The sequence below is a fragment of the Myxine glutinosa genome, chromosome 1 (genome assembly GCF_964187855.1).
Source record: "Myxine glutinosa chromosome 1, kmMyxGlut1.1, whole genome shotgun sequence".
NCBI lineage: Eukaryota > Metazoa > Chordata > Myxini > Myxiniformes > Myxinidae > Myxine > Myxine glutinosa.
This window is the reverse complement of record NC_136261.1, coordinates 329456646-329482699: the sequence shown is the minus strand read 5'-3', so window position 1 is coordinate 329482699 and position 26054 is coordinate 329456646. Positions and strand designations below refer to the sequence as shown.

The 26054-nt window shown below is 47.0% G+C and overlaps 1 protein-coding gene across 5 annotated transcripts in view; it reads left to right on the top strand.

Annotated features, from left to right (window-relative positions):
• LOC144889479 (ATP-binding cassette sub-family C member 8-like) overlaps window positions 1-26054 on the top strand; it is a 96074-nt gene that overhangs the window by 43468 nt on the left and 26552 nt on the right. For 3 of the 5 annotated variants that reach the window (XR_013621766.1, XR_013621769.1, XM_078769740.1), the window contains 8 exons: window positions 2757-2923; window positions 4496-4741; window positions 14345-14507; window positions 16212-16252; window positions 16365-16513; window positions 17176-17257; window positions 19434-19529; window positions 25757-25832. Coding sequence is in view for 1 of the 5 variants with exons in the window: in XM_078769740.1 (XP_078625866.1) it covers window positions 2757-2923; window positions 4496-4741; window positions 14345-14507; window positions 16212-16252; window positions 16365-16513; window positions 17176-17257; window positions 19434-19529; window positions 25757-25832 (1020 nt within the window). In the remaining 4 variants the exon portion in view is untranslated. Of the gene's footprint in view, window positions 1-2756; window positions 2924-4495; window positions 4742-14344; window positions 14508-16211; window positions 16253-16364; window positions 16514-17175; window positions 17258-19433; window positions 19530-25756; window positions 25853-26054 lie in introns of all 5 variants that reach the window. The other 2 variants (XR_013621767.1, XR_013621768.1) reach the window with 2 other exon arrangements.

Sequence of the window (26054 nt, the reverse complement as noted above, 5' to 3'; positions counted from 1 at the left end):
AGTGCAACAAACAAACAACAGGCATTTTAAGGCCATTTTCCCTGCAAGAGCGGGGGTTAGCCTTGCGGTCCCCATGACAATCTTCTCCATTTTGCCCTATTTTCTGCATCTCCCCTTGTTAACCCCCTTGCCCGCATTTCTTCTTCAACCATCTTTAGCCAAGTCTTTCTCGGTCTTCCCCATCCTCTACTTCCTTCAACATTCATTTCCATCACTCTTCTCAACCAGTCACTTTCATCCTTCCTCAACACATGACCAAACCATCTCAAACTGTTTCTCTTCACAGCATCCATCACAGGCTCTATTCCCATCATTTTTCGCAATTCATCATTTGTCTTCCTCTCTCTCAACAATACTCCACACATCCACCGAACCATTCGCATTTCCACCCTTTCCAGCCTTCGTTGCTGCTCTACGTTCATTACCCATGTCTCGCTCCCATAAATCATAACGCTTCTCACACATGCAGCATACACCTTTCCCTTCAGCTTCAACGACACTCCCCTCCTCGTCAGCACGCCACTCAGTTCCCGAAACTTCTTCCATGCACATCTCACTCTAGCAACCGTTGCCGAGTCTGATCCACCTTCTCCATTCAGCATGTCTCCTAGGTAACAAAATGTTTTCACACCTTCCAGCTTCACGCCGTCTCCAAGATCCAACTCAACATTTCCTCCATCTGCAGCTCTCTGTGCACACCTTACACTTGAATGTAGCTGCCACACTGGTTAATGACCCTCTCAAACTGCTACATTTTTGATGAACCCACTCAGCGCACATTGTACATTGAATGGAATTCACTCTGACACCCTTCCTGCACACAGCACACGGCCACTTCCCAGTTCTTTCCACCTCACCACATGCTTTACCACTTGCCAAGTGTTAACACTCAACATCAGTGCCCGACCTCACGAATGCTCTTGTGGCTGAATGGAAGCAATGTTCTAGCAATGTTCCGACAGCAGCAAAGCAAACAGCAATGTTCCGACATCTAGTGGAAAGCCTTCCCAGAAGAGTGGAGGCTGTTCAACCTCCAGATTCTACCAGCAGAATTACCCAGAAGGATAATTCTTTTTCCCACAAGATGATCCAAAACACACTTCCAATGTAGTAAAATAGTATTTGGAGAATAAGGTTACAGCTGGTGTTCTCCAACTGTTAGAATGGCCTCCCCAGAGTTTGGCCATGAGTCCCATCGAAGGCATATGGGATTACCTGTAAACATAGAAGAACAAGAGGAACCCATTGGCCCAATATTGGTGTTTGAGTACTTCAGTCGTACACAGGAAATGTGGGCAAAAGAGTGATGACAAATGGTGGATGCACAAAGTATTGACTGATACTGTAAAATAACACTTCGTATTAATTATTTACTGAAGCAGTTTGTTTCGTGCGCATTAACAAAGACTGTTACTTTGCAATAATAAACATGTAATTGTTAGCACTGATCATTTATTTGATTAATCTAGCTTAAAGAAGGGAAATTTACCCAACAGACAGGATGAAGGGAAATCATGCGGAAGAACAAGCAGCTTGCAACACATTTAATTAAATGTCATGAATGGTAGTCGATTAAAATGTTTCTATTGCACATTGGAAATAGCAATAAGAATAGAAGGCCCTGGTGTTGGGCTAGTGGCTAGGGTGCCAGCTTAGGATCCCAGGATCCTGGGTTCGAATCCCGGTCGATCGCTGAATTAACGCCAGGGGGGTTGACTCAGCCTGTCATCCTTCCGAGGTCGGCAAATTGAGTACCAGCTCACTGGTAATTCCCTGCTTGTCGTTAAAGGTGGCAAAAGGGGTTGGCGGCAGGAAGGGCATCCGGCCTTAAAACATTGCTTCAAAAAGGGGACCAAAAAACAACAACAACCACGGTCCCCGAAAAAGGCCAACCCCCGCTTTGCGGGGAAAATGGCCTCTAAATGTGGTTATATTATATTTTTATAATAGAAGTAATATTCAGAAATTGAGAAAAATTGGGGCAAAAGCTAAAAGCGAAATGAATTGACCAACCATTTCGTTGGATGCATTCAAAATGCTGTACAAACGAGGTACTTACGTGCAAAGCTCCAAGGCTCACGGACATATGTTTCAATATAAACTTGGATGTAAAATGGTAAGAATCTGTATGAATGTATTTATTATTTATAAGACGCTTCCTTGCACACCTTTTTGGCATGCCTTGGACGACTGTATCTCCACAGATTAGATGTAGTGCAATCACCTCTGAGCTGTTCTGTCTGTGTAAGATTCCCAACCAGAATATAAACCCAAGTATTTCGCAAGCAAGGTGTTGCATCAATGAGTGTGCCATCCGTCGCATGGGATGTTAATCAGGTGTCTCATCCCTCAGCATGGGTTACTGGGAGATGTTGACCCTGCTATGCTGTTCTTTGCTAAGCCTTTGCAAGTCCACCAGTTCCCTAGCCAAATTCAAAATCTCCTGCACTAACACGTAGGGGCACTGCATTTGTGGCACAGTCACATCTCAGTAATTATGCAACCGGCAGGCCAAAGTCGTAATTGAATCCCAGTTCAATGTGCATTCAATAAATCATTCATCATGAACCTTCATTATTGAAGTTTCAGAGAAACAGAAATGTCGATACATTACAATTTAGAAAGCTGCATCCTCTGGTATTTAATCTATTATTTTCAGCAAGTGTCATGAAAACCAGAAGAGTCACCTGAAATGTGATTAAATGGATTAATGGCATGTGATGTTGGATACCTGATGGTAAGCAACCACTCCACAGCACTTCTACTCTACTGGCTCCTTGCACTCACCATGAAGGGGATAAAACTGGCCCAGTTCTGCGAACACGGTGTGCAACCCAGCACACTACGCTTTTGCATCACAACCTTCCTCGTCATCATCTATGGCCTTTTCCTGGGTGTAGAGCTGAACGTCATCAGAGCACGCGTGAGTTTCCTCCATCTCTGGGGCAATGACTTTGATAAACCCAGGGTTGATTGGGGCAGGTGGTCATCCATCAACTTGTATCCAAGGAGTGGCCACAGGGCCCTTAGATATTTGTTTGAAAGGAGGTATTTTGCTCACTTGAAGAGCAATTCATACTTCTCACTTTCGAAGGTGCCTTGTGAGGTATTACACTAACCTAGTTTTCTTGACGTTTTTGGAAACAAGGCTTTATATTATCGTCGCTTTTCACGTTAGTTGTAATAGCCTTGAACAGGTGTCAGAATTTTAGTATGGCAGATAGGTGCAGGAATTGTGCCTTTGATGATACAAGCACGAGAGTTGGCACACAGTCAGAGTATGTCCGAAGAAAGATATTTGGCTATAGGTCCATCGCAGATTTGTCCTTTTTTGAAAAATGGCCGCCATTGTTGTCACAGGACAAATTTGAGTACCAGTTCACTGGTAATTCCCTGCTTGTCGTAAAAAGGTGACAAAAAGGGTTGGCGTCAGGAAGGGCATCCGGCCGTAAAACATTGCTTCAAAAAGGGGACCAAAAAAACAACAACAACCACGGTCCCCGAAAAGGCCAACCCCCGCTTTGCGGGGAAAAATGGCCTCTAAAAAACGGTGGTTAGACATACTCTGACTGTGCCAACTCTCGTGCTTGTATCATCAAAGTCACAGTTCTCCCAAATATTTCACCTATCTGCCATACTATTTGGTATGGAGCCCTCCCAAAACTCAAAACAAAAGGACTAATAAGGAATGGGTCTTTCATTCGGTGAATAGTTGATGCGTGGAATGGAATGGACCCCAAATAAATGGACTGGCACAGAAAAGATAGTTTTAAATTGGGATTGTTCGGTACTTAAAAATTGGTCACTATCCTCTCTTACACCATCTTAGCCCTTGATGTTTTTTAAAATTCTGCGAACAAACTTGAGTACATCATGGGTGATGAAGGTTGTGATGAAGTGTCATCGAAATCATGTGTAGCTTCACAGAAGAAAGCAAATATCAATTTGAGGGTGGGGGGGGGGGGGTAATACCCCCCATAAACCACTTTAGACCCTGATTTTCTTCGTGCTGTGAACATACTTTGGTACATCAAGGGTGATGAAGGTTGTGGTCAAGTTTCATTGAAATTGTGTGTTGTTTCAGACAAGGAAGCACATAATTATTTGGGGGGGATAGGCGGGGGGATTGGGGGGGGGGGGGGGATAAAACCTGTAACCACTTTGAGCCCCCCGTACACCTCATAGACTCTGATTTTCTTAATTCTGTGAACAAACTTTGGAACATCACGGTTGATGAAGGTTATGATCAAGTTTCATCGAAATATTAATTGTATCGTTTCGAAGAAGTTCCCAGTGTTTACTTACAGCCTGACTGACTGACTCACTGACTGACGGACGGACACACAATGCTAATATACTTCATTTGAACAATTTTTATTCCAGGTGAGCTAAAAATGGCTCATTTATATTTAGTTATCGAATTTTCTGAGGTGATAATCACTTCAAATTTCCTGAATCGACCATCTTATTTGGATTTTTGTTTTATCCTCCACAGAAATACATGTTCTTCAAGATCCCTGTGCACGTGCATCCATCGGAGGACTTGCAGGATCTTGGGGTTCATTTTCTGCAGCCCTTTGTAAACCTGTTATCCCAAGCGACGTTCTGGTGGATGAACCCATTGTTTTCATCAAAGTCAAGCCACCATCTGCACAGTCTGCAGGCCCTTGGGAAGCCCCCAATGTCTATGCGTGCCATCGGCAATTATGTGCGCCTCTACAATGCCCTTGAAGCATCAAAGGTAACCTGGTATTAGAGACTTTGGGTTGCCAGACCAAGGTAAATATCGTAGTGATGATGCCACTAGTGTGGGAATAAACTATCGGTGTATATTAACTGGTATCATACTATCTATACGATGAGAGGTGTCCGTCTGTCTGTCGCCATTCTTCTGAGATGGCCAATCAAATCTTCGTTAAACTTTCAGATGTTCATCAGTGATTGCCGAGAAGTATTTTAGGCAAAAAATTGGAAAATTTGAAGAAAAAAAACAAAAAAACGCTTGTTTCTATTTTTTTTTTTTTTAACTGCTGTACATTTCCTTAGCCTTTGTAGCAATGTGAAAGGTAATATTAAATAATCCCTGATCCCGTTCCTTAGTGGGTGTAGGGAAGCATTTTATGCCCCCATAAAAATAATAGAAAAAAAAACAAACAAATTTAGTTCTTCAAAATGCCAACAGGATTAGAACAGCACTGGTGTAGCAGGATTCTCTCACTCCCCTAAAATCTCACTCTGGAGTGATTCAGTCCTCGGATAAAATCACTCGAGTGAACTAATCCGAGGACTGGCACACTCTAGAGTGTAATTATCCGAGGACAGAATCACTCCCCCGGTCAGGATCAACACACTCCCTCCAGGATCAAAGCACTCCCCTTTTGGATAAAGTCAATCCCCCAGAAAGAATGGAAGGATATATTTAGTTACTTTGGAAATATAATTCACAGGATGTTAGATATCGTTGCAATGATCAACAGAGCTTTTACTATGTATTTTAGTGTATACCGTGTGAGCATGTGCATCATATTGTCGGATCTTAATATTCAATTGTTGAATACATGTACTATATTTGAGCCCATCATTATTTCAATACCACAAAAGAAGACATGAGTCCCGTTTTCACCGTATATTTAATCAATACTCCCGTTCATTTATATTCACATGAGAGTTATTATACTTTGTTATGGTTGAAAAAATATCATGCAGTGTACTTCATTTAATATCTATATGTATACCTTTGTATACTCTTTCGAGTGTATTCAGTGTGATGTGGGTAATATTTACATATCTTCGGATCGACATATGATTTATTTTGTACACCCAAGGGAACACTATATATGCTCTTGACAATATACATAGTTCGATTCTTGGATTCTTATCGAAATGATTTAAACAATATTTATTTCCACAAATGTACAGTGCAAACATGTCAATGAAATACATATGAATGGAATGAGCACGAAAACATTGGGACGTTTACAGTACGGAAAAGCAATAAATATTGTAAGTGTTGAGTTAAGACATAGCCATTTAACATAGCTTAAATCTATTAGATTAGACTTTATTTTGTGAAATATGTGAATATTATTATACTATACATTTATATTGCGCCTATGTCCAGTTCTCGGAACTGCTCAGAAGCGCTCGTTTCCTGGTTATCGGTACGTGAACACACCTTTGCCAATATACAAACATTTGAGTAACATTTTAAAACCCGAATTTAATATTTCTTAAAACTGCAGTAAAGTTATAGAACGTAACTTAAAATGACATTATATGTTGAAATGAAAATATCCTTTTAGTATAAAACATCGTAAATGTATCAAAATGATTACTGTGAATGCTCTAATATCAAAATATATAGTTATTTCAATGTTAAATTTATACTTTTCTTTATTTGATTTACCCAGTTTAATACAGGGATGCGAAAAACATTGTATTTTTATTTTTAGGGAGAGACGTTTACAAAGAACATCATTCTGCCCTGTTTATCAATTCATTTATCATTTTATGTTCATATTCATTAACTTTGTCATGGTTGCATGTCATTAGCATGCAATAAATATTGTTTAAATCACAAAATATATAGGGGGAGTGTTATAATCCTGGGGAGTCATTTGATCCTGCAAGGGGGAGTGTTAAAATCCGAGGGGGAGTGTTAAAATCCTAGGGGGAGTGTTAAAATCCGAGGGGGAGTGATTTCATCCGAGGATAAAACCACTCTAGAGTGATTTTATCCTGGGGAGTGATTCTATCCTCCGACACCGGACAACACCAGGTACTCCCTACGAGTACAAAAGAAGGGAATTATCTGAGAACGTCTGGAAAATAAGGGAATGTATATGTGTATGTACAGTCACGTGAAAAAGTAAGGACACCCCATGTAAAGTTTTCACTTTTTCAACATATTTCAACATACAGCTATTTGATCTTCATTTCAACAATATTGATCGATAAAGGTGATATAATATAACAAACATCATGAAACATTTACATTTTTGAGTCCATTGTATAATTTAAATAAACATAAATGCAAATTTCGCATGTGGAAAAAGTAAGTACACCCTGACATTTATCACCACTTCAAATACCTAAAATTAGAATCAGGTGCACCAGCTCAGATGCAAATGATTAGAACATCGTTAGAGAGTATCTCAGAGGAACCTGTCTTATTTAAACCTCAGACATTTAGTTTGGTTTGCTCTTTGTTGTTGAAGTGTGCGGCGTCATCAGTCCTAGATCAAAAGAGCTCTCTGAGGCCTTCAGAAAGAAGGTTATAGATGCCTACGAGTCTGGGAAGGGATTTTAAAAAAGATGTCCAAACAATTTGAAATCAATCATTCGACTGTCCGGAAGATCATCTACAAGTGAAGAAGATTCCAAATAACTGCCAACTTGTTCAGGCCAGGCCGCCCCAGCAAGTTCAGCCCGAGAGCAGACCGCAAGATGCTGAAAGAAGTCTCTAAGAATCCCAGAATGTCATCACGGGACCAACTGGTAGCTCTTGCCACTGTTGATGTCAAAGTGCACGAGTCTACCATTAGAAAGAGGCTGCACAAATTTGATCTACATGGGAGTTGTGCTAGGAGGAAACCTTTGCTGTCCTGAAAGAACATCAGGGCAAGACTAAAGTTTGCCAATGAACACCCAGGCAAAGACCAGCACTTCTGGAACAATGTGCTCTGGACAGATGAGTCAAAGGTAGAGCTATTTGGCCACAGTACTAGGAGACATGTTTGGCGAAAACCAAAGACAGCATTTGACCACAAGAACCTGATACCAACTGTAAAGCATGGTGGTGGAAATATTATGGTTTGGGGCAGCTTTGCTGCATCAGGGCCTGGGCAGCTCACCATCATATAATCCACTATGAATTCTTCATTGTACCAGAGGATGCTTGAGGATAATGTGAGGCCATCTGTCGGAAAGTTGAAGCTCGACCGAAGGTGGACCTTGCAACATGACAATGACCCTAAACATACCAGTAAATCCACCAAGGAATGGCTGAAAAGAAAGAAATGGAGGGTTCTGGAATGGCCAAGCCAAAGCCCCGATCTGAATCCCATCGAGATGTTGTGGGAGGATTTGAAACGAGCTGTGCATGCAAGAAACCCCTCAAACATCGCGCAGCTGAAATAATTCTGCATGGAGGAGTGGGCAAAAATTTCTCCCTGTCGATGTCAGAGACTGGTAGACAGTTATAAGAAACGCCTACTTGAGGTTGTTTCTGCCAAAGGGGGCAATACCACCTATTAGAGCCAAGGGTGTACTTACTTTTTCCACATGCGAAATTTGCATTTATGTTTATTTAAATTATACAATGGACTACAAAATGTAAATGTTTCATGATATTTGTTATATTATATCACCTTTATCTATCGATATTGTTGAAATGAAGATCAAATAGCTGTATGTTGAAATATGTTGAAAAGGTCAAAACTTTACATGGGTTGTAATTACTTTTTCACGTGACTGTATATACACTACATGACCAAATGTATGCGGACACCCCTTCTAATTTGTGGATTCGGATATTTCAGCCACACCCATTGCTGACAGGTATATATAATCAAGCACACAGCCATGCAATCTCCATAGTCAAATATTCGCAGTAGAATGGGCCGTACTGAAGAGCTCAGTGACTTTCAACATGGCGCCGTCATGGGATGCCACCTTTCCAAAAAGTCAGTTCGTCAAATTTCTGCCCTGCTAGAGCTGCCCCAGTCAACTGTCAGTGCTGTTATTGTGAAGTGGAAACGTCTAGGAGCAACAGCAGCTCAGCCACAAAGTGGTAGGTCGCACAAGCTCATAGAATGGGACCTCAGAGTGCTGAAGCGCGTAGCTCGTAAAAATTGTCTGTCCTCGGTTGCAACACTCATTACTGAGTTACAAACTGCCCCTGGGAGCAACGTCGGCACAACAACTGTTCGTCCGGAGCTTCATGGAATGGGTTTCCGTGGCCGAGCAGCCGCACACAAGCCTAAGATCACCATGCGCAAAGCCAAGAGTCGGCTGGAGTGGTGTAAAGCCCACCGCCATTGGACTCTGGAGCACTGGCAGTCCGACGGACGAATCTGGGTTTGACGGATGCCAGGAGAACGCTACCTGCTGATTGCATAGTGCCGACTGTAAAGTTTGGTGGAGGAGGAATAATGGTGAATGAATTGGAATGCCGACTTCGAACCAGTCGTAATCGCCCAACATCAGTGTCCAACCTCACGAATGTTCTTGTGGTTGAATGGAAGCAAATCCCCGCAGCAATATTCCAACATCTCATGGAAAGCCTTCCCAGAAGAGTGGAGGCTGTTATAGCAGCAAAGGGGGGACCAACTCAATATTAATGTCCATGAATCTGGAATGAGATGTTCGATGAGCACAAACGCGTGTGATGTCCGTGTGTCCACCTACTTTTGGCCATGTTGTGTATGTATATATGTACATCTGAGAATTATAGAAAACTAGAAAGACACTCGGTAGAGCGCATACATCATCCAGGCTGAACAGTGAACAGTTTACGTTTTGTACCCCACTGTTAGGCTGGATTTGGATTCAGACCTGAACCAAAATCTAATTGGCTTGTTCATGTCACCTAACCAACTCGTCCACCATGTTTAGTCATAACTCGTCCATAACACTTTAATTTGCATTTAAAATGCGTCCACCATGTTTAGTCATAACTCGTCCATAACATTTTAAAATATCATGTTATATATTGCTTTTCACCCAATCCCTCAATGGTGAAGAATCACTTTAAAAATTCTACTATCCTAATCCGGATCTTCACCACAATCTAATAATTTCGTCGTCACGCACGCTACCTTTCCGCGAAATTTCGAACGTGTGGCGTGCACAAGGGACTAATTCCGCGCACCAGTGGGTGGCGCGAGCATCCAGGCGGGGAACTGAAATGCATGCCCCGCCTTTCGGCCGATCGGCCACGCCCGGGGGCAAGGCGTGGCCTCGGGACATATATGCGGGCTCTAAGCTCGAGCCCGCCCAGTGCTGAAGTGCGAGCTCTTAATAAAGACTCTTGTTGTATCCACGCGTTGTGGCCTACCTCTCTGGCAATCGAGTCGTGTGTGCACAGCACCACACTGGTGACCCCGATTGGTTCAGCCGTTGCTGACTCCCGAACGCGCCATGGCTACCAACGCCGTCGCAATCAAACTCCCGGAGTTTTGGGAAGCGCAAGCCGACGTTTGGTTTGTGCAGGCCGAAGCTCAATTCCAGCTCCGGGGCATCACGGCGGACGAGACCCGGTACTACCACGTGGTCGCCACCCTCGGGCCCGGCACTGCCGCCCGCGTCCTGTCCATCCTTCGGCGCCCGCCGGACGACCACAAGTACGAGGCGCTCAAACGTCTCCTCCTCGCCACGTTCGGGCTCACAGAGGCCGAATGTGCCGACCGCCTCCTGGGCCTTCCCGCCCTCGGCGACACACGACCATCCGTCCGGATGGATTTCATGCTGTCACTGCTCGGAGACCAGCGCCTGGATTTCTTATTCCAAGCACTTTTCCTACGCCAGCTACCTGTACAGGTGCGCCTCACGCTGGCCGGTTCCAAAATAACGGAACCCCGCGCCCTGGCTGGAGAGGCCGATAAGTATTTTGCGGCCTGCGACACGCGGTCGGTGTACGGTGCTGCAGTAGTGGATCCCGGCGCGGAGGCTACAGCGCCCCTTGCTTCCCTCGTGGCCGCTGCTACGCCCCGCCCACTACCGCCGCCGCCACCCCCACCACCGCCGGCACGGCCGCCGCGGGGGCCACCGCCGCAAACCTGGTGCTACTACCATGCCAGGTTTGGTCGCAAGGCTAAAACGTGCCGCCCGCCGTGTTCTTTTGACGGGTCGGGCCGGCGCTCACTTGCGGCCATAAGCGTCGGCCATTCCGGCAGCCTCCTGTTCATCACGGACACATTGTCCGGGTGCCGTTTTCTTTGCGACACGGGAGCGCAGGTAAGCGTCCTCCCTGCCTCCGTGTCCGACAAGCAAGCCGCGGGCCGGGGCCCCGCTTTGCTTACCGCCAACGGTACACCCATCCGCACATTCGGGAAGCGTTGCCTCTCACTGCGGTTCGGAGGGCAGCGCTTTCAATGGTCGTTCGTCACCGCCAGCGTGCCATTGGCCCTGCTCGGCGCGGACTTCCTATGTGCGCATGGGCTGTTAAGCGCAGACGTCTCGTCCAGGCCAAAACCTTCAGCTCGCTCGCTTGTTCGCTGAGCGGCTCGTTGAGCAGCTCGCTGAGCGGCTCACCGAGCGGCTTGCCAAGCGGCTTGCTGAAAGGTTCCGTCCCGGCGAGGTTAGTCTGCACGCTTCCGGCAGCGGATGAGTTTACCCGCCTCCTCGCCAGTTTCCCGGCCCTCACGCGGCCCACCTTCTCAGCGGTGGCCGTCAAACACGGGGTGGAGCACCATATCCCCACGGTCGGGCCGCCGGTCTACGCCCGGGCACGCCGACTCGACCCCACGAAGCTCACCGTGGCGAAAGCGGAGTTCACCACGCTGGAACGGCTGGGTATCATACGGCGCTCCAACAGCGCTTGGGCTTCTCTGCACATTGTGCCGAAGCCCGGCGGAGGATGGCGGCCGTGCGGTGACTACCGCCGGCTCAATGATGCCACCACCCCCGACCGCTACCTGGTCCCGCATATATTCAAGACTTTTCCGCCCGGTTGGCAAACACGACCGTGTTCTCCAAGGTGGACCTCATCCGGGGCTACCACCAGGTCCCCGTCCAACCGGACGATGTCCCAAAGACCAGGCATTCCAATGGCTCATGGACAGCGTCTTGCGCGACTTACCTTTCATCTATGTCTACCTGGACGACATCCTAGTCGCGAGCGCGTCCCGGGAGGAGCACCTGCTCCACCTCCGCACGCTTTTCGAACGCCTGGGCCAGCATGGCCTGATCATCAACCCCGCAAAGTGCCGTTTCGGCATCGCCGCCATCGACTTCTTGGGGCACCGCATCACCAGGCACGGGGCCGTCCCTTTACCGGCCAAGGTGGAGGCGGTCAGGGATTTCCCGTGCCCCCGCACGATCAAGGGGCTCCAGGAGTTCCTGGGCATGGTAAATTTTTACCACCGCTTCGTGCCCCACGTCGCCCAGCTCCTCCGCCCCCTGCAAGAGGCCCTCCGGGGCAAGCCGGGCAAAGGTGACATCGCCTGGTCGGATCCGATGGCCACGGCGTTTGCGGGCGTGAAGCTGGCCCTGGCCAACGCCACCATGCTGCCGCACCCGGCGCCCGATGCACCGATCGCCCTCACCACCGACGCGTCGGACTACGCGGTGGGCGCGGTGCACGAGCAGTGGGTGCATGGTGCTTGGCAGCCGCTGGCGTTTTTTAGCCGGCAGTTTCGCCCGCACGAACGCCGCTACATCACCTTCGACCGCGAGCTGCTCGGGCTTCACCTGGCGGTCAGGCACTTTCGCCATCTGCTCGAGGGCCGTTCGTTCACGGCCTTCGTCGACCACAAGCCCCTGGTCTTCGCGATGGCCAAGGTCGCCGAGCCGTGGTCGGCCCGGCAGCAGCGTCACCTCTCGGCGGTGTCCGAGTACACGACGGACATCCGGCACGTCGCGGGGAAGGAAAACCCGGTGGTGGATTGCCTTTCCCGGTCCGTCGCCCACGCGGTCCACCTCGGCATCGACTATGCCCGGATGGCGGCGGACCAGACCACCGACCCCGATGTCCAGGCCTTGCAGACCGCCGTCACGGGCCTCCGCGTCACCGTGGTGCCGTTCGACGGCGCGGGCACGGCCCTCTTGTGCGACGTCTCCCTCGGGCGGCCTCGCCCCATCGTGCCCGCGGGCTGGCAGCGCCGGGTTTTTGACGCCATCCACGGCCTGTCCCACCCAGGCACGAAGGCCTCCCAGAGGCTGGTCACTGACAAGTTCGTCTGGCATGGCCTCCGGAAGGTCGTCCGCGATTGGACCAGGACGTGCCTCGCTTGCCAGCGCGCGAAGGTGCACCGCCACACCCAGGCCCCGTTGGCCCCGTTTACGGTGCCCGAACGTCGGTTCGACCACGTTCACGTGGACTTGGTGGGACCTCTGCCCCCCTCGTGGGGTTTCACCCACGTCCTCACCATGGTGGACCGCACCACCCGGAGGCCGTGCCTTTGGCAGCGGACGTCGCGCAGGCGTTCATCGCCACCTGGGGTACCCGGTTCAGCGCCCCCTCGGACATCTCGTCCGACCGCGGCCCCCAGTTCACCTCGGAGCTCTGGGGGGCGGTCACGCTGGGGCTCGGTGTCCAGCTGCACCGTACCACGGCCTATCATCCCCAGGCCAACGGCCTGTGCGAGCGTTTCCACCGCTCCTTAAAGGCCGCGCTCCGGGCCACCCTCAGCGACGGCGGCTGGGTCGACAGGCTCCCCTGGGTCCTGCTGGGCCTCCGGACGGCTCCCAAGGACGACCTGCGCGCATCCGCGGCGGAGTTGGTCTTCGGACAACCACTGCGGGTGCCGGGCGAGTTCCTCCCCGACTCCACGGCACCATGGTCCGCGGCGCTGCAGGAGACCGCCCAGAGGTTCGCCCTGGTGCCAACGGCGCACCACGGGCGCCCGCCAACGCACGTCGCCCCGGAGCTTCGCACGGCGGAGTACGTGTTCGTTGGACACGACGCCCACCGGACACCGCTGCGGCCCCCGTACGACGGGCCCTTCCACGTGCTGGAGACCGGGGCGAAGCACTTCACCCTGGACATCGGCGGTACTCCTGACCGCGTGTCCGTGGACCGCCTCAAACCGGCCCACCTCGACGTGGACCACCCCCCGCCAGTGGCTCAGCCCCCGCGTCGGGGCGGACCCCCGGCACTGCCCAACCCCGCTGGCACGCCGCCCCCCGGTCCCGCACCCATCCCAGGGGCAGCCGGTGGCATCCCGGCATCCCAGACGCCACCATCCGCCAGAGGGCGCTTTGGCCGGGTCATCCGTTTGCCCCGCAAACTGACCCTTCAGGTGCGCGGGAATTCTGGGGGGGCGCGTGTGGCGGACACGATGGCTCGCTGGCGCGATGACATCATTCCGCGCACCAGGAGGGTGTCGGCCACGTCCGAGGGGTATGCGTGGCCTCGGGATATACACGGGGCTCACAGCCCCGAGCACGGCAGTGCTTTAGTTTGATCCTTGGAATAAAGACGCTTTTGATTACATACGTTGTTGCTTCCTTCATTGGCAAGACAAGTCGTGCGCATAGCACCGCACTACAAACTTGTATTTACCTCTCCTCGTTTGCTTAATTTTTCTGCATCATTCCTAAACCTTCGAAAATTTTAGGAATGTTCAAAATGGAAAATTCATTTTTGCTGAACGCAGGCACCTTTGTCCGTTGTCCATGACAGGAACACACGGGCTCACGGCTGAAGCAGACAAGTGAGATGGTTCGTGGAATTAAGGTTCTCAAGCTGTATGCTTGGGAGCGTATCTTCTGCAGAAATGTCTCTGCAACAAGGGCCCAGGAGCTTGCTAGTCTACGCTCATTTGCCCTCACCACTGCCCTCTCCAGTAAGATATGTGTAGCTGCATGAATACACTACATTGTGACAACAACAATGCATGACTGTCTTCTACTGTGCGAGGCCCTTTTGTAAACAATGCATGACTTTCTTATACTGTGCGAGACCCTTTGGTAGACAATGCATGACTTTCTTGTATTGTGTGAGGCCCTTTTGTAAACAATGCATGACTTTCTTATATTGTGCGAGGCCCTTTTGTAAACAATGCATGACTTTCTTATATTGTGCGAGGCCCTTTTGTAAACAATGCATGACTTTCTTATGCTGTACGAGGCCATTTTGTAAACAATGCATGACTTTCTTATACTGTGCGAGGCCCTTTTGTAAACAATGCATGACTTTCTTATACTGTGCGAGGCCATTTTGTAAACAATGCATGACTTTCTTATATTGTGCGAGGCCCTTTTGTAAACAATGCATGACTTTATTATACTGTGCAAGGCCCTTTTGTAAACAATGCATGACTTTCTTATACTGTGCGAGGCCCTTTTGTAAACAATGCATGACTTTCGTATACTGTGCGAGGCCCTTTTGTAGCTAAAAACCTCACAATTTTGAGATCCGTAACTATCTCTCCCACTCTCAGAACTTTTCTTTTTTTGGGGTTTCACATCATATTTTATACACCAACTATCTCTACCCCTCCTTCACCCCACCCCAAAACTCACTAAATTCTTCAGTTACAAAATCTATTTCAATTTCACATCAAGCTTGTGAGTGAGCCCATTTCGTTTTTCTACAGGGTCTAAGACTCGTGGGGAAGCTGCAACACGAATCATGCACACACATGCAGACAAATACGTGAGACAATACCAGATTTAATTTCAGACAAACACAGCCGCTTAGGTTTGGGGTACGTGACATCACTTCCCAGAGCATTCTGGGTACTAGCAGCACCACCATCATGAAGTTTTTTTTGTTTTTTGTTTTTTTTCCAACGTCCTTAACATGGTAATAAAGGATAAATTTCCTCCTCCCCATGGATGCCAACATATGAGGTTAGTCCATGCTCTATCCTTTAAATATTGATCATCAATCAAGGAAGCGGCATGTGCCATTTTTAAGTGTTTGGTCTGACTCGGCTAACCATTATGTCTGACTCGGCTAACCATTATGTCTGGTCTCACCATTATACCACTGAGTCTGGTGCACTGTGCTTTTATTTTCCCATTTATTTTCCCTCTGCAATTGTGGTGCTGCACCTATGTCCACCAATTCATTAAAAAAAACAACCATCGTTGTTTATACCATTCCCCTCTAGCAGAAAATGAGATTCAAAAATTGTAAAAATAGTTGTATAGTATTTTTTTTTTGTAGTTTGCAATTAGAGTATATGTGAAGATTTTTATTTTATTTTATTGGAATATTGTGTCGAGGATTGTGGAGGAACTAGAACACAGAACGGAGGTAGAAAAGATCATGGTTGTGGATGGAGGATGACCTCAGTTGGTGGTGAACAGCCAGCTGTCTTGAATCCCTGGAGGGAGGAATGATATTGAAGAGACTGTGCAATATTTCTTCTATTTGCCATGTTTTCCATTGAATGAAGCAGGTTTGATCATCAGAAGACAATTATTTAAATCGAGACATTGAAAGATATAAGAAAGATTTTAATGTTTGATTGCTTATTGATTCTCCATGTTTCCTTCATGCTGAATCTGACTCAATACCCTGTTGTTTCCTTGTCCCACAGTTTTCCTAAATGCAGCAATTCCAATTGCTGCAATAATGATGGTAAGTGTTGTTAAAGGTCAATGAATCACAGTTTTTGGGTTTGAATTGCATACTGATGCTCTTACCATAAGAATGGTCACTTGCACAACTTTATTCTTATGTTTTCACACAGACATTCGTCACACATGTGCTGATGAGCTCTCCCAATTTTGACCTGTCTCCAGCAGCTGCATTTGCATCCATGTCACTTTTTCACATCCTCGTCACTCCACTCTTTATTCTTTCCAATGTCGTCAGAGTCACAGTGAAAGCACTTGTCAGGTAAAAACGATTCTTCTCCAACAGCTGCCTTCTCGACCTCATGTGTTTTTATATTTTACATTTCACAAACATTTAGGAAGCACCAGTGACAAGACGAGGCTGGCAGGATAACTTTGAGGTATGCGCCGTCACCTTTGATCTGTGTCGTCTGGATTTGAATCTCTACCCAGTTATAAATTGTTATCCTGGTGTTTCGCATGGAAAACGATGCAATAAGGTGTGCCTCATCCATCAGAAGGATGTTAACATCCCAGCGTGTCATTCAGAAAAAAATGGTGAGGTATCACCTGGCACCCTGGCCATATTCCAAGTTTGTTCCCTGACTGACTGCTTGGAAGGCAACGGTAAACCACCCAGCATAACCCTTGCCAATAACCTACTGCAGCAGCACTGACCTTTTATAAAGTGTGCTATGATTGATGAAGATGAGTGGCAAGACATGACTGCCTTAATCGAAATTTTTGAGAAATTGTGTTGCAACTTCTGCTTAATGATGCATTTTATTTAGGAATCAGAATGTGAAATGAAAATTTATAAAGTAGTCAGATCTAGTAATTGTTCGTTTTTATAACTTCAGGTTGGTGTTCCTACAAGTGGCATGATGCTGCTTACCCAGAGACCAATGACAATGTGCCTTAATCAATATACCAATATCTACACAGCATGCAGAAGCTGTCCGAGTTCCTGGCCAGTGAAGAGGTCCATGATGAATGCAGAATCAATAGTCCCATGGAAAAGAAAAGGGTGAGCTGCAGAATGCCATGCAAAACGAGACATTTCTAAGAAAATGAAAACATTAATTTTTAAAAATAGCCCTGAGTGGGCTTACGGTCATCTCTTGAGGTTGTAGTTCAGGCCTCTGCTGATTTGGAGGAACTCCCCTGATCCGAAATCGAAAAATCTAAACCGGAGCGATCTTGCGGACCATTGAGTAAGTAGAAGGACCGTGTCGGGTTTCAGAGTAATTTGTTGGTAAATAAGGGATGAGTAGGGATACAAAGTTTCAGGATTAAATCCCATCCCACCCCATAATCCAATTTCGAAAGATCGAAGCCTGAGCGATTGTGCGAGCCATTAAGTAGAAGGGCTTTATCAGGTTGCAGAGCAATCGGTTGGTAAATAAAGGACGAGTATGTATCCAATTTTTTGGGATGGGGGGGGGGGGGGGGGAAGTGGCAACCCCCTTTCCCCCGGGAGCCCCCATTACCTGAAATCGAAAAATCGAAGCCCGAGTGATTATGCGGGCTACTGTCTTGTAGTCATGTGTCAAGTTTCAGAACAATCAGTTGGGTGATAAGGGAGGAGTAGCAAAAATAGCAAAACGGACGACTGGACGGATGGACAGAAATCCGGACATCACGACCCATTTTATAAGTTCATCCCTTCAAGAATCGAGATGAGATGACCTAAAACACCAACACAGAACATTTAACAGTGCAGAACCTCGTCGGGGTATTTGTCTAGTTGGCCCCTTTCACACAACAGGACAGCACAGTCAGTGCGACCCCTTTTTCGTTTAAACAGACGTTTTTAGAGTTTGGCATTTGTATTTGTACTTTCACACACATGCACACACACACACCTATTACAATATTACAAAATAAATGCAAAACATGGACCCAAGCCTGATGTTTTAATCATAATTGAGATAAAATGTGTAATCGATTTTGCTTGTGGAAGTGTTAAAGTAATTACTCGGATATGGTGTGAAGAAACGAAACTTCAAATGCTCTTTTTATATCTTGTTTCATTAATCAACACATGTAGCCAGTAAATCAGAGAGTTTTGCGTTTGCCCTAAATAATATATAACTACCCGGACAGACGTCCAACAGACAGACAGAATCACCGTAGCCTATTATCCCCTCCCCTGCCCCCTTTGTTTTACCCCCCACTCTTTCCTATGCCTCCTCCCCCCAAGCCCTCCCCCTCCCACAGATCTCCCGATGTCCCTGTTTTCTACTGTTGTACTTGTGTGCTTCCCTCTCTCTCCCCATCTTATCTCCCGCTCCCTTTATCTTATGTTTTATGTGTCAGTTTGTCTTTTTGTGATTAATGTTAGCTCTTACACGAGCCTCAATCTTGTATATAAAAATAAAAAAAAAACTAAAAAGAACAATCGGAGATTGCAGACCCTCGCCAGGAAGGTGTTTTCAGTGTTTTTTTCAGGCTTTTGTGTTAAAACTAATATGGCGGCGGTACCACGTGACCGATGATGTCATCTTCATTTTTTTTTCTCCAACAATGTATCCCTAGATGACACAAGAAATTTCATCTTGATCAGATGAAGTTTTGTACTTGTCGAATTATGACGTCATAATAGAGGCATCCATGACATCATCATTAACATATGTTATTCCACATGGAGCGTTCTTTACAATGAGCCATCTCTCAATTTTTTAATGCAGTGCCTTCAGAGATATAGAGGTGGAGATATAGAATGGTGACCTTTTGGCCTACGTTGATCTCAAAAATAGTTGGTGATTGAATTCAGTTCGCTGATATGAAAATCCTATTCAATTTTAAAGTCAATTGGATGAAAATTGAGGATTTTAGAAATCTGGCCTATGTTAACCTTTTGGCCTCTGTTGACCTTAAAAATAGTTGGTGGGTGAATTCAGTATGCTGGTATGCAAATCCTATTCAGATTTCAAGTCAATCGGATGAAAATTGAGTCATGGACTTGTCATTAAATCGTAGGAGGAACATTGTAAATGTTCTTAGAACGAAAAACACATAATAGGCCAACAAACACCAAAATTTTATTTATTTCTCATTGATTATTAAGAAAATATTTTTTCATACTAATCAGATATATTTACATTTTGAAAAATAAAAGAACGTTTGCATTTCTTGGATTATTGTCTTGTTCCAATAACTTTTTGAGTGTCTTGGCCATTAATATTTCCTTCATTGTCCAGCGCTTCGGGATCATTAGCCGTCAAGTCTCCGGCAATGATGGCGAGCAGACCTGGCCAGAGAATGGACACGACAAGTGTGAAAACATTGCTGTGAAGGTATATGGAATATGGAATATGGAAATGGAATTCCTTTGCACTGCTTGCAAAATACAATGGTGTCCTTGGGGAATCTACATTTCTGCCTATTTATTTATACTGCACTCTCTGGGGAACACGTTATTTGTGCAGACATATTCAAAAGAGGTGTCTTTCATGCCCTTTTGAATGAGCTCAACCATACAATGCATTTTCTTTTTGGAAATTAATTTTCTCCTTCGTAAAGAAACCTCTTTTAGTGAGAGATACAACTTGCCTGTGATCACAAAGGTATGTTTTTCAGCTCTGAGGGATCTTTACAAGGATACTAGTTATGAGACGACCACAGCATTATATGAAAGAAAGGAGAGGGAATTGGCAGATTAAGAGATTCCTTGTGTCTTCTGTTTTTTTAAATTTTGACTTCAAGGATTGTTTTCTAAAATGATTTAAAACGACTTCTAAAATGTCAAGTACATGAGGTGATCAAAACGTCTTACTAACGAGATACTTATAATACTCCCAATTATTCCCACCTTCTTGTGGGGTTGGTTGGAGAACGTTTTTGCCCAAATCCCTCAGGAACCGGATGGACACAACTGATGTTTTTTTTGGTCGAAGGAGTCTAAAGGGGGTTAAAGGGTCCAAACAAGGTCTAATGGGTCTAAAAGGAGTACTGCTCTTCGCTCTTGGCTAACTCTCCTGCCTCACATCCTACTCAACTTGATGCCATGGCCTTGGCCTTCAAGATTATTGGAATCTCCCATGATGAAGCTGAGTCTATGGGTCTATCACTATGCCATCGCAGACAGGTCAGTGGTCTATGTCTTCTACCGACTCCTCTCTGGTCTTACACCCTCTGCTCCTTCTGTGCTTTGTCCGCCCCAGGTTTCTGCAGGGCATACACGGTCCACAATCAACCTCCTTCTGGTTAAACTACCGAAATCCAGGTTCACTGCTCACCTCCACTTATTCGTTCCTCTTTTCTGTTGCTTGTTAAACCAACTTCCACATCCTCTTCAATGTAATTCTTTCCTCCAGGTCCTCAAGACAGCTCATCAGCATCACAGATTGTCCCCATTCCAAAACCATGATATTTTCTACCCTCATTAACTCCGCACCCCACCCAAATCCCTCCTACCTCCAAATTTTCAGTTTTCCCTAATGAGAGTTTCCTTCTGTATCCATCTTATCCACCCTATGCTTCCTTTCCTACCCCTCGTTCCTACCCACACCCATTGTTTATCCAAGTCTGTCTCTATCTTGTCCTTCAACGTTGCTATTGGTGTTTCTCCCCCGCCCCCCACCCCCGCCCTCTTTCAACTGTTCCTTTTATCCTGTTGTCTCCTTGTTCATTAAATGTACTAATTCTAGCTCTTCCATGAGCGTCGACTATGCATACAAAAAACATAGGGGCAATACCCCTGGCACTCACCTGGTAGAATAATCACTGAATAAACCGCAGAATAAACTGTAGAATAAACAGTATACCGCACTGACTAAAGGTAATTTTAAACCAATTTCGATGATTGCTAGAAGACAGGGCAGCATGTAGAATCATATTAACATGATGATAAGACTTATCCTCTCCCCCAACCCCGTATACCTCCTCAGACCTCAACTTTTCTAATGCCTTGAACAAACTTCGGTACATTACGGGCGATGAAGGTTGTGGTCAAGTTTCATTGAAATAGTGTGCGTAGTTTTTTTTTTGTTTTTGTTTTTGTATACAAGATCGAGGCTCGTGAAAGAGCGAACATTAATCACACAGAAAGACAAACCGACACATAAAACATATAACATCGGGAGCGGTAGACAAGATGGGGAGAGAGGGGGAAGGACACAAACACAACATTTGAGAGCAGGGACCGAGAGACATGGAGACATCGAGAGATCTGAGAGAGGGCGAGGGCTTTGGGGGGGGGGGGGGGCATGGGGGGGCATGGGAAGGGGGCGGTGGGAGAGGTATAAAACATATGGACACTGCCAGGACTTCCAGGAAAGAAGTTGGAATTTCAAACAAGGTGGATCTGGGGTGAATTAGCGGGGGTAGAAAAGATCAAGGTTTTGGATGGGGGAAGATAAGAGATGGTGGTGAACAGCTGTTTTAAAGACCTGGAGGGAGGAGTGGGATTGAAGGGAGTGAGGGAGTTTGTTCCAGAGGCGGGAGAAAAGAGGAATGAAAGAGTGAAGGTGAGCAGAGAGCCGAGATTTCGGCAGTTTAACCATCAGAGGGTTGCTGGCAGATCTTGTGCGACCTGTAGGAATATTTGGGGGACAGAGCACAGAGAGAGCTGGGGGTGCAAGGCCGGAGAGGAGTCGGTAGAAGACAGAAAGACCACCTACCTGCCTGCGGTGAGTGAGTGAAAGGCCCTCAGAGATAGCTTCATCGCGGGAGATTCCAATAATTCTGAAAGCTTTGGTTTCAACAGCGTGAAGCCGAGCTAGGTGTGAGGCAGGAGCACCGGCCCATAGGGGAGAACAGTATTCCAGTGAGCTGCGGATGAAAGCCTTGTATGTGGTGAGGAGCTCAGGTGTGCCGAGGAAGGACTTCGCACGACGGAGGATGCCCAGTCGGCGACTGGCTTTGGAGGCCAGCTTGGAAATGTGGTTTTCCCAAGAAAGATCATGGCAGATAGTGAGACCCAAAATCTTGAGCGACAGAACTTCTTGGAGAGGATTGTTGAGAAAGTAGATGGGAGGGGTGTCCAGTCGATCTTTTCGGAGAGACATAGTAAGAGTGTGAGATTTGTCAGGATTGAAAGACATGTTCCACTTGTTTGACCAGTCTGTGATTTTGTCCAGGTCTTCAGAGAGTGAGGAGGCAGCAGACTGCCGATCTGAGGGAAGAGGAATGGAGCGGCAGAGAGTGGAGTCATCAGCAAAGAGATAGAGAGGATTTTCGAGAGAGTCAGAGAGATCATTGATGAAGACCAGAAAAAGCACGGGGCCCAGAACACTGCCTTGGGGAACTCCAGCCTGAACAGGAAGAGGAGATGAGAGAACCCCATTCAGGGCCACACGTTGACGACGACTAGAGAGGAAGTCCGCCAGCCATGCGTGGAGATTTCCATGGATACCAAAGGAGGAGAGTTTGGTGAGCAGAGCGGGGTGCCAGACCGTGTCGAAGGCACGTGATATGTCGAGGGAGACAGCTCTAATTTCCTGTTTGGCATTGAGGACCTCCATCCATTGTTGAGACAGCAGAAGCAGCATGTCCAGAGTAGAGTGACCTGGTCTGAAACCAAATTGATGATCAGAGATCAAGCCATTGGAGAAGAGGAAAGATTTCATATCCGAAGCAATGATGGATTCCATGACTTTGCTGATAATTGGGAGAAGGCTGATTGGTCTGTAGTTGCTAGGATCTGTTTTTGCACCTTTTTTGTGCAAAGCGGTGATGTTGGCTGATTTCCAAGCAGATGGCAGTTGACCTTGAGCAAAAGAGAGGGTGAAGAGAACAGAGAGAGGGTGAGATAGAGCAGCAGAGCAGGATTTTAGGACCCGTGGGCTGATGCCGTCGGGTCCAGTTGCAGAATCAGAGTCGAGGGTTGACAGAAACTTTTCCACCTTGTCAGGAGGAAAGGACACGGAGTCCAGGAGCAGCAGGGTACGACTGGGTATGGTGGGTACAGAGAGGGATGGGTTTGGGACACAAGATTTAGAGGCAAACACAGAGTTGAGGCATTCAGCTTTTTCACGTGCGGAGTCAGCTGTGTAGCCGTTTGAGGTAAGGGAGGGGATGGAGGGGGAACAAACACCAGAAACGGATTTGACCAGACGCCACCAGGATTTGGAAGGGGGAGACAGATAAAAGAGTTCGGTCTTGAGAACGGAGAGATATTGTTTCCTGGCTCCCCTGAGGGTGGACACACACTTGTTTCGGGCTTTGTGAAAGGAAATGAGATTTCCTTCCGTTGGATTTGCTTTCCAGGAGACGAAGGCAAGTTGTTTCTGGGCAACAGCCTCACCACAAGATTCCGTGTACCATGGACGCGAGGAAGGGTATGACAACTGAAGACGAGATGGGATAAATCTGTGCATGAGAGAGAGCAATTTACTTTGGAAGAATTCCCAGGATGAGTTGATGTCAGAGGTGGTAGAGATGGGAGACCAGTCCAGATGATTGATGGCTGCTTGAAGACCGTGCCAGTTGGCCTGAGTGAAATGCCAGACTCGTCGACGCTGAGCAGGCTCCCTGAGGATGGTCAGAGAGATGTCCACTTTAACAAGGACATGATCAGATGATCCGATCGGAGCAGAAGAAGAGCAGCAGACATTTTCAGGGAAGTTAGTCATAACCAAGTCCAGAAGAGAAGATGTTCCGTTGACTGAGATCCGGGTCGGGAAATTGACAGATTGTGTCAGTCCCAGTGAGTCGCAGAAGTCCTTTGCTGAGGAGCCATGGCTGGTGAGAGAGGTACCCACACCCAGCCAACTGGCATGATGACAGTTGAAATCACCACATATGAGGAAGAGAGAGTTGGGATGAGTAGATAGAAGTTGGTCCATATCAGACAGCGAGATGTAGATGGAGTCATCACTGTTTGGTGGACGGTACAACACACATATGAACAAGAGGTGGGAGCGAAGGGGAAGCCGTAGCCAGAGGTATTCCTGGGGGTGAGGTGGAGAGAGTGCAGTGCAGGGCGAGTGAGGAAGAGAGTTTTTGATAAAGATAGCAACCCCGCCTCCAGGACGAGGCTCAGGTCTATCATACCGGAGGAGGGAGTAGCCCGGGAGAGATACTATGGAATCAGAGACATCATAAAGGAGGAAAGTTTCTGTTAAGCAGATCACGTCTGGTTTGACAGAAGCAACCTGTATGGAGAGATCAGTTAAGTTTGAACGAAGGCCCCGGATGTTTGAGGTCCATACCGTTAATGAAGAGGAAGGGGGAGCATCGGATACAGAACAGGGGGGAGGAGGGGTAGGGTAAGATGTGGAAGAGGTGGAAGAGGTAGGGAGAGCTGTTGAAGGTGTGTCAGAGATTTCAGAATAGCTCGGAGAAAGGGAAGGATGGGGCAGACAAAAGGTTTGATGGTGATTGGGTGAGCCACAATGAGGTGTTATTTGAGGAGGGGGAAGAGCGAGGCAGAAGGTTGGGGGAGATGGAGGTGAGAGTTTGAAGGGGGAAGAAGCGGGGAGGACGCTTTGAGGAGGGGGAGTGAGAGGGGGGAAATTGAGAAGCAATGAGGGTGGGGAGATTTGAAGGGGAGGGGTGAGGGGGGAGTTTGGGAGGGAAGGGACAAGGGGAGGGATTTGAAAGGGATGGGATATGGGGGAGATTTGGAGGGGAGGGGTGAGGCAGGAGTCTAGGAGGGGAGGGGCGAGGGGGCGTCTTGGCGGGGAGGGGTGAGGGGGTAGTTTAGGAGGGAGGGGGCAAGGGGGGAGATTTGAAAGGGATGGGTGATGGGGAAGATTTGGATGGGAGGGGTGATGGGGAAGATTTGGAGGGGAGGGGTTATGGGGAAGATTTGGAGGGGAGGGGTGAGATTGGATTTTTAGATTGGATTGGTGAGATTTGGTTTTAGAGGAAAAAGGAAAAATCCTATTTTGGAGGAGGGGGGGGGGGGGGAGGATCAAACCTGGATCCACTTTTACCCTCGGTAAACCCCCTTAGACTTCGATATTGTTAATGCCGTGAACAAACTTTAGTCACAACACAACAAATATCATTTGTGCCCAGTTTGGTCACAATCCCATCCGTGGTTTCGGAGAAAAAGTTGCAAGTGTTTACGGACGGGCTGACGGACTGACAGATGGACGACGCATAAGCTCCCCTGAACTTCGTTCCAGGTGAGCTAATAATGTCTGAGGGTCAAGCGGTCACAGTGGTCTAAAGGCTGTAAAGGTCTTCAGAAGTCTGAAGGGTCTATAGGATCTTAAAATGTCGAAAAGATTATTAAGAGGTCTAAAAGGTCAATGGGTTTAAAGGGTCAGGAGTTCTAAGTGGTCTAAGGAATTTCAGGAACCAGCTGGACACAACTGATGGAATTTGTAATTTCAGCTTGCTGGGATTGACTGTTTTCTGGAGTGAGCTGACCAATATACTGGTCTTCTTCAAGCAGAATATGAACATGCATGAACTTACCACAGAAGCAATCCACAATCTTTGAAACTTTATGAAGAGTATATGTGATTGTTTTAAATTTACTCATTGAATGGATCATCTTATTGAAGCTACCACATATGATATTGAGGAGGTGGGACAATAACTCTTAGTTATGATGTTGTCTATTTTTCAGGTGGAATGTGCAACATTTTCTTGGCAATCACAAGGATCACCAATCCTGAGAGACATCACCATGCATGTTCCAGACGGTGTGTTAACTGCACAGCTGGTTTGTGACCTACTCATAATGACACTCAGCGATAAGTGGATATAGATAGACTTGTTATATACAGTCCATGGAATTGTGGCCTGTAGAAGTCATTTGCTGTTGACAGTCTAGGCTTGAATTGTAAAGTTATTAGCCCCCGTTGGACTTAGTCCGAAACAGGGGCTTATGTATTTGGTCTCGTCCATCTGGCCGTCCGCAACCA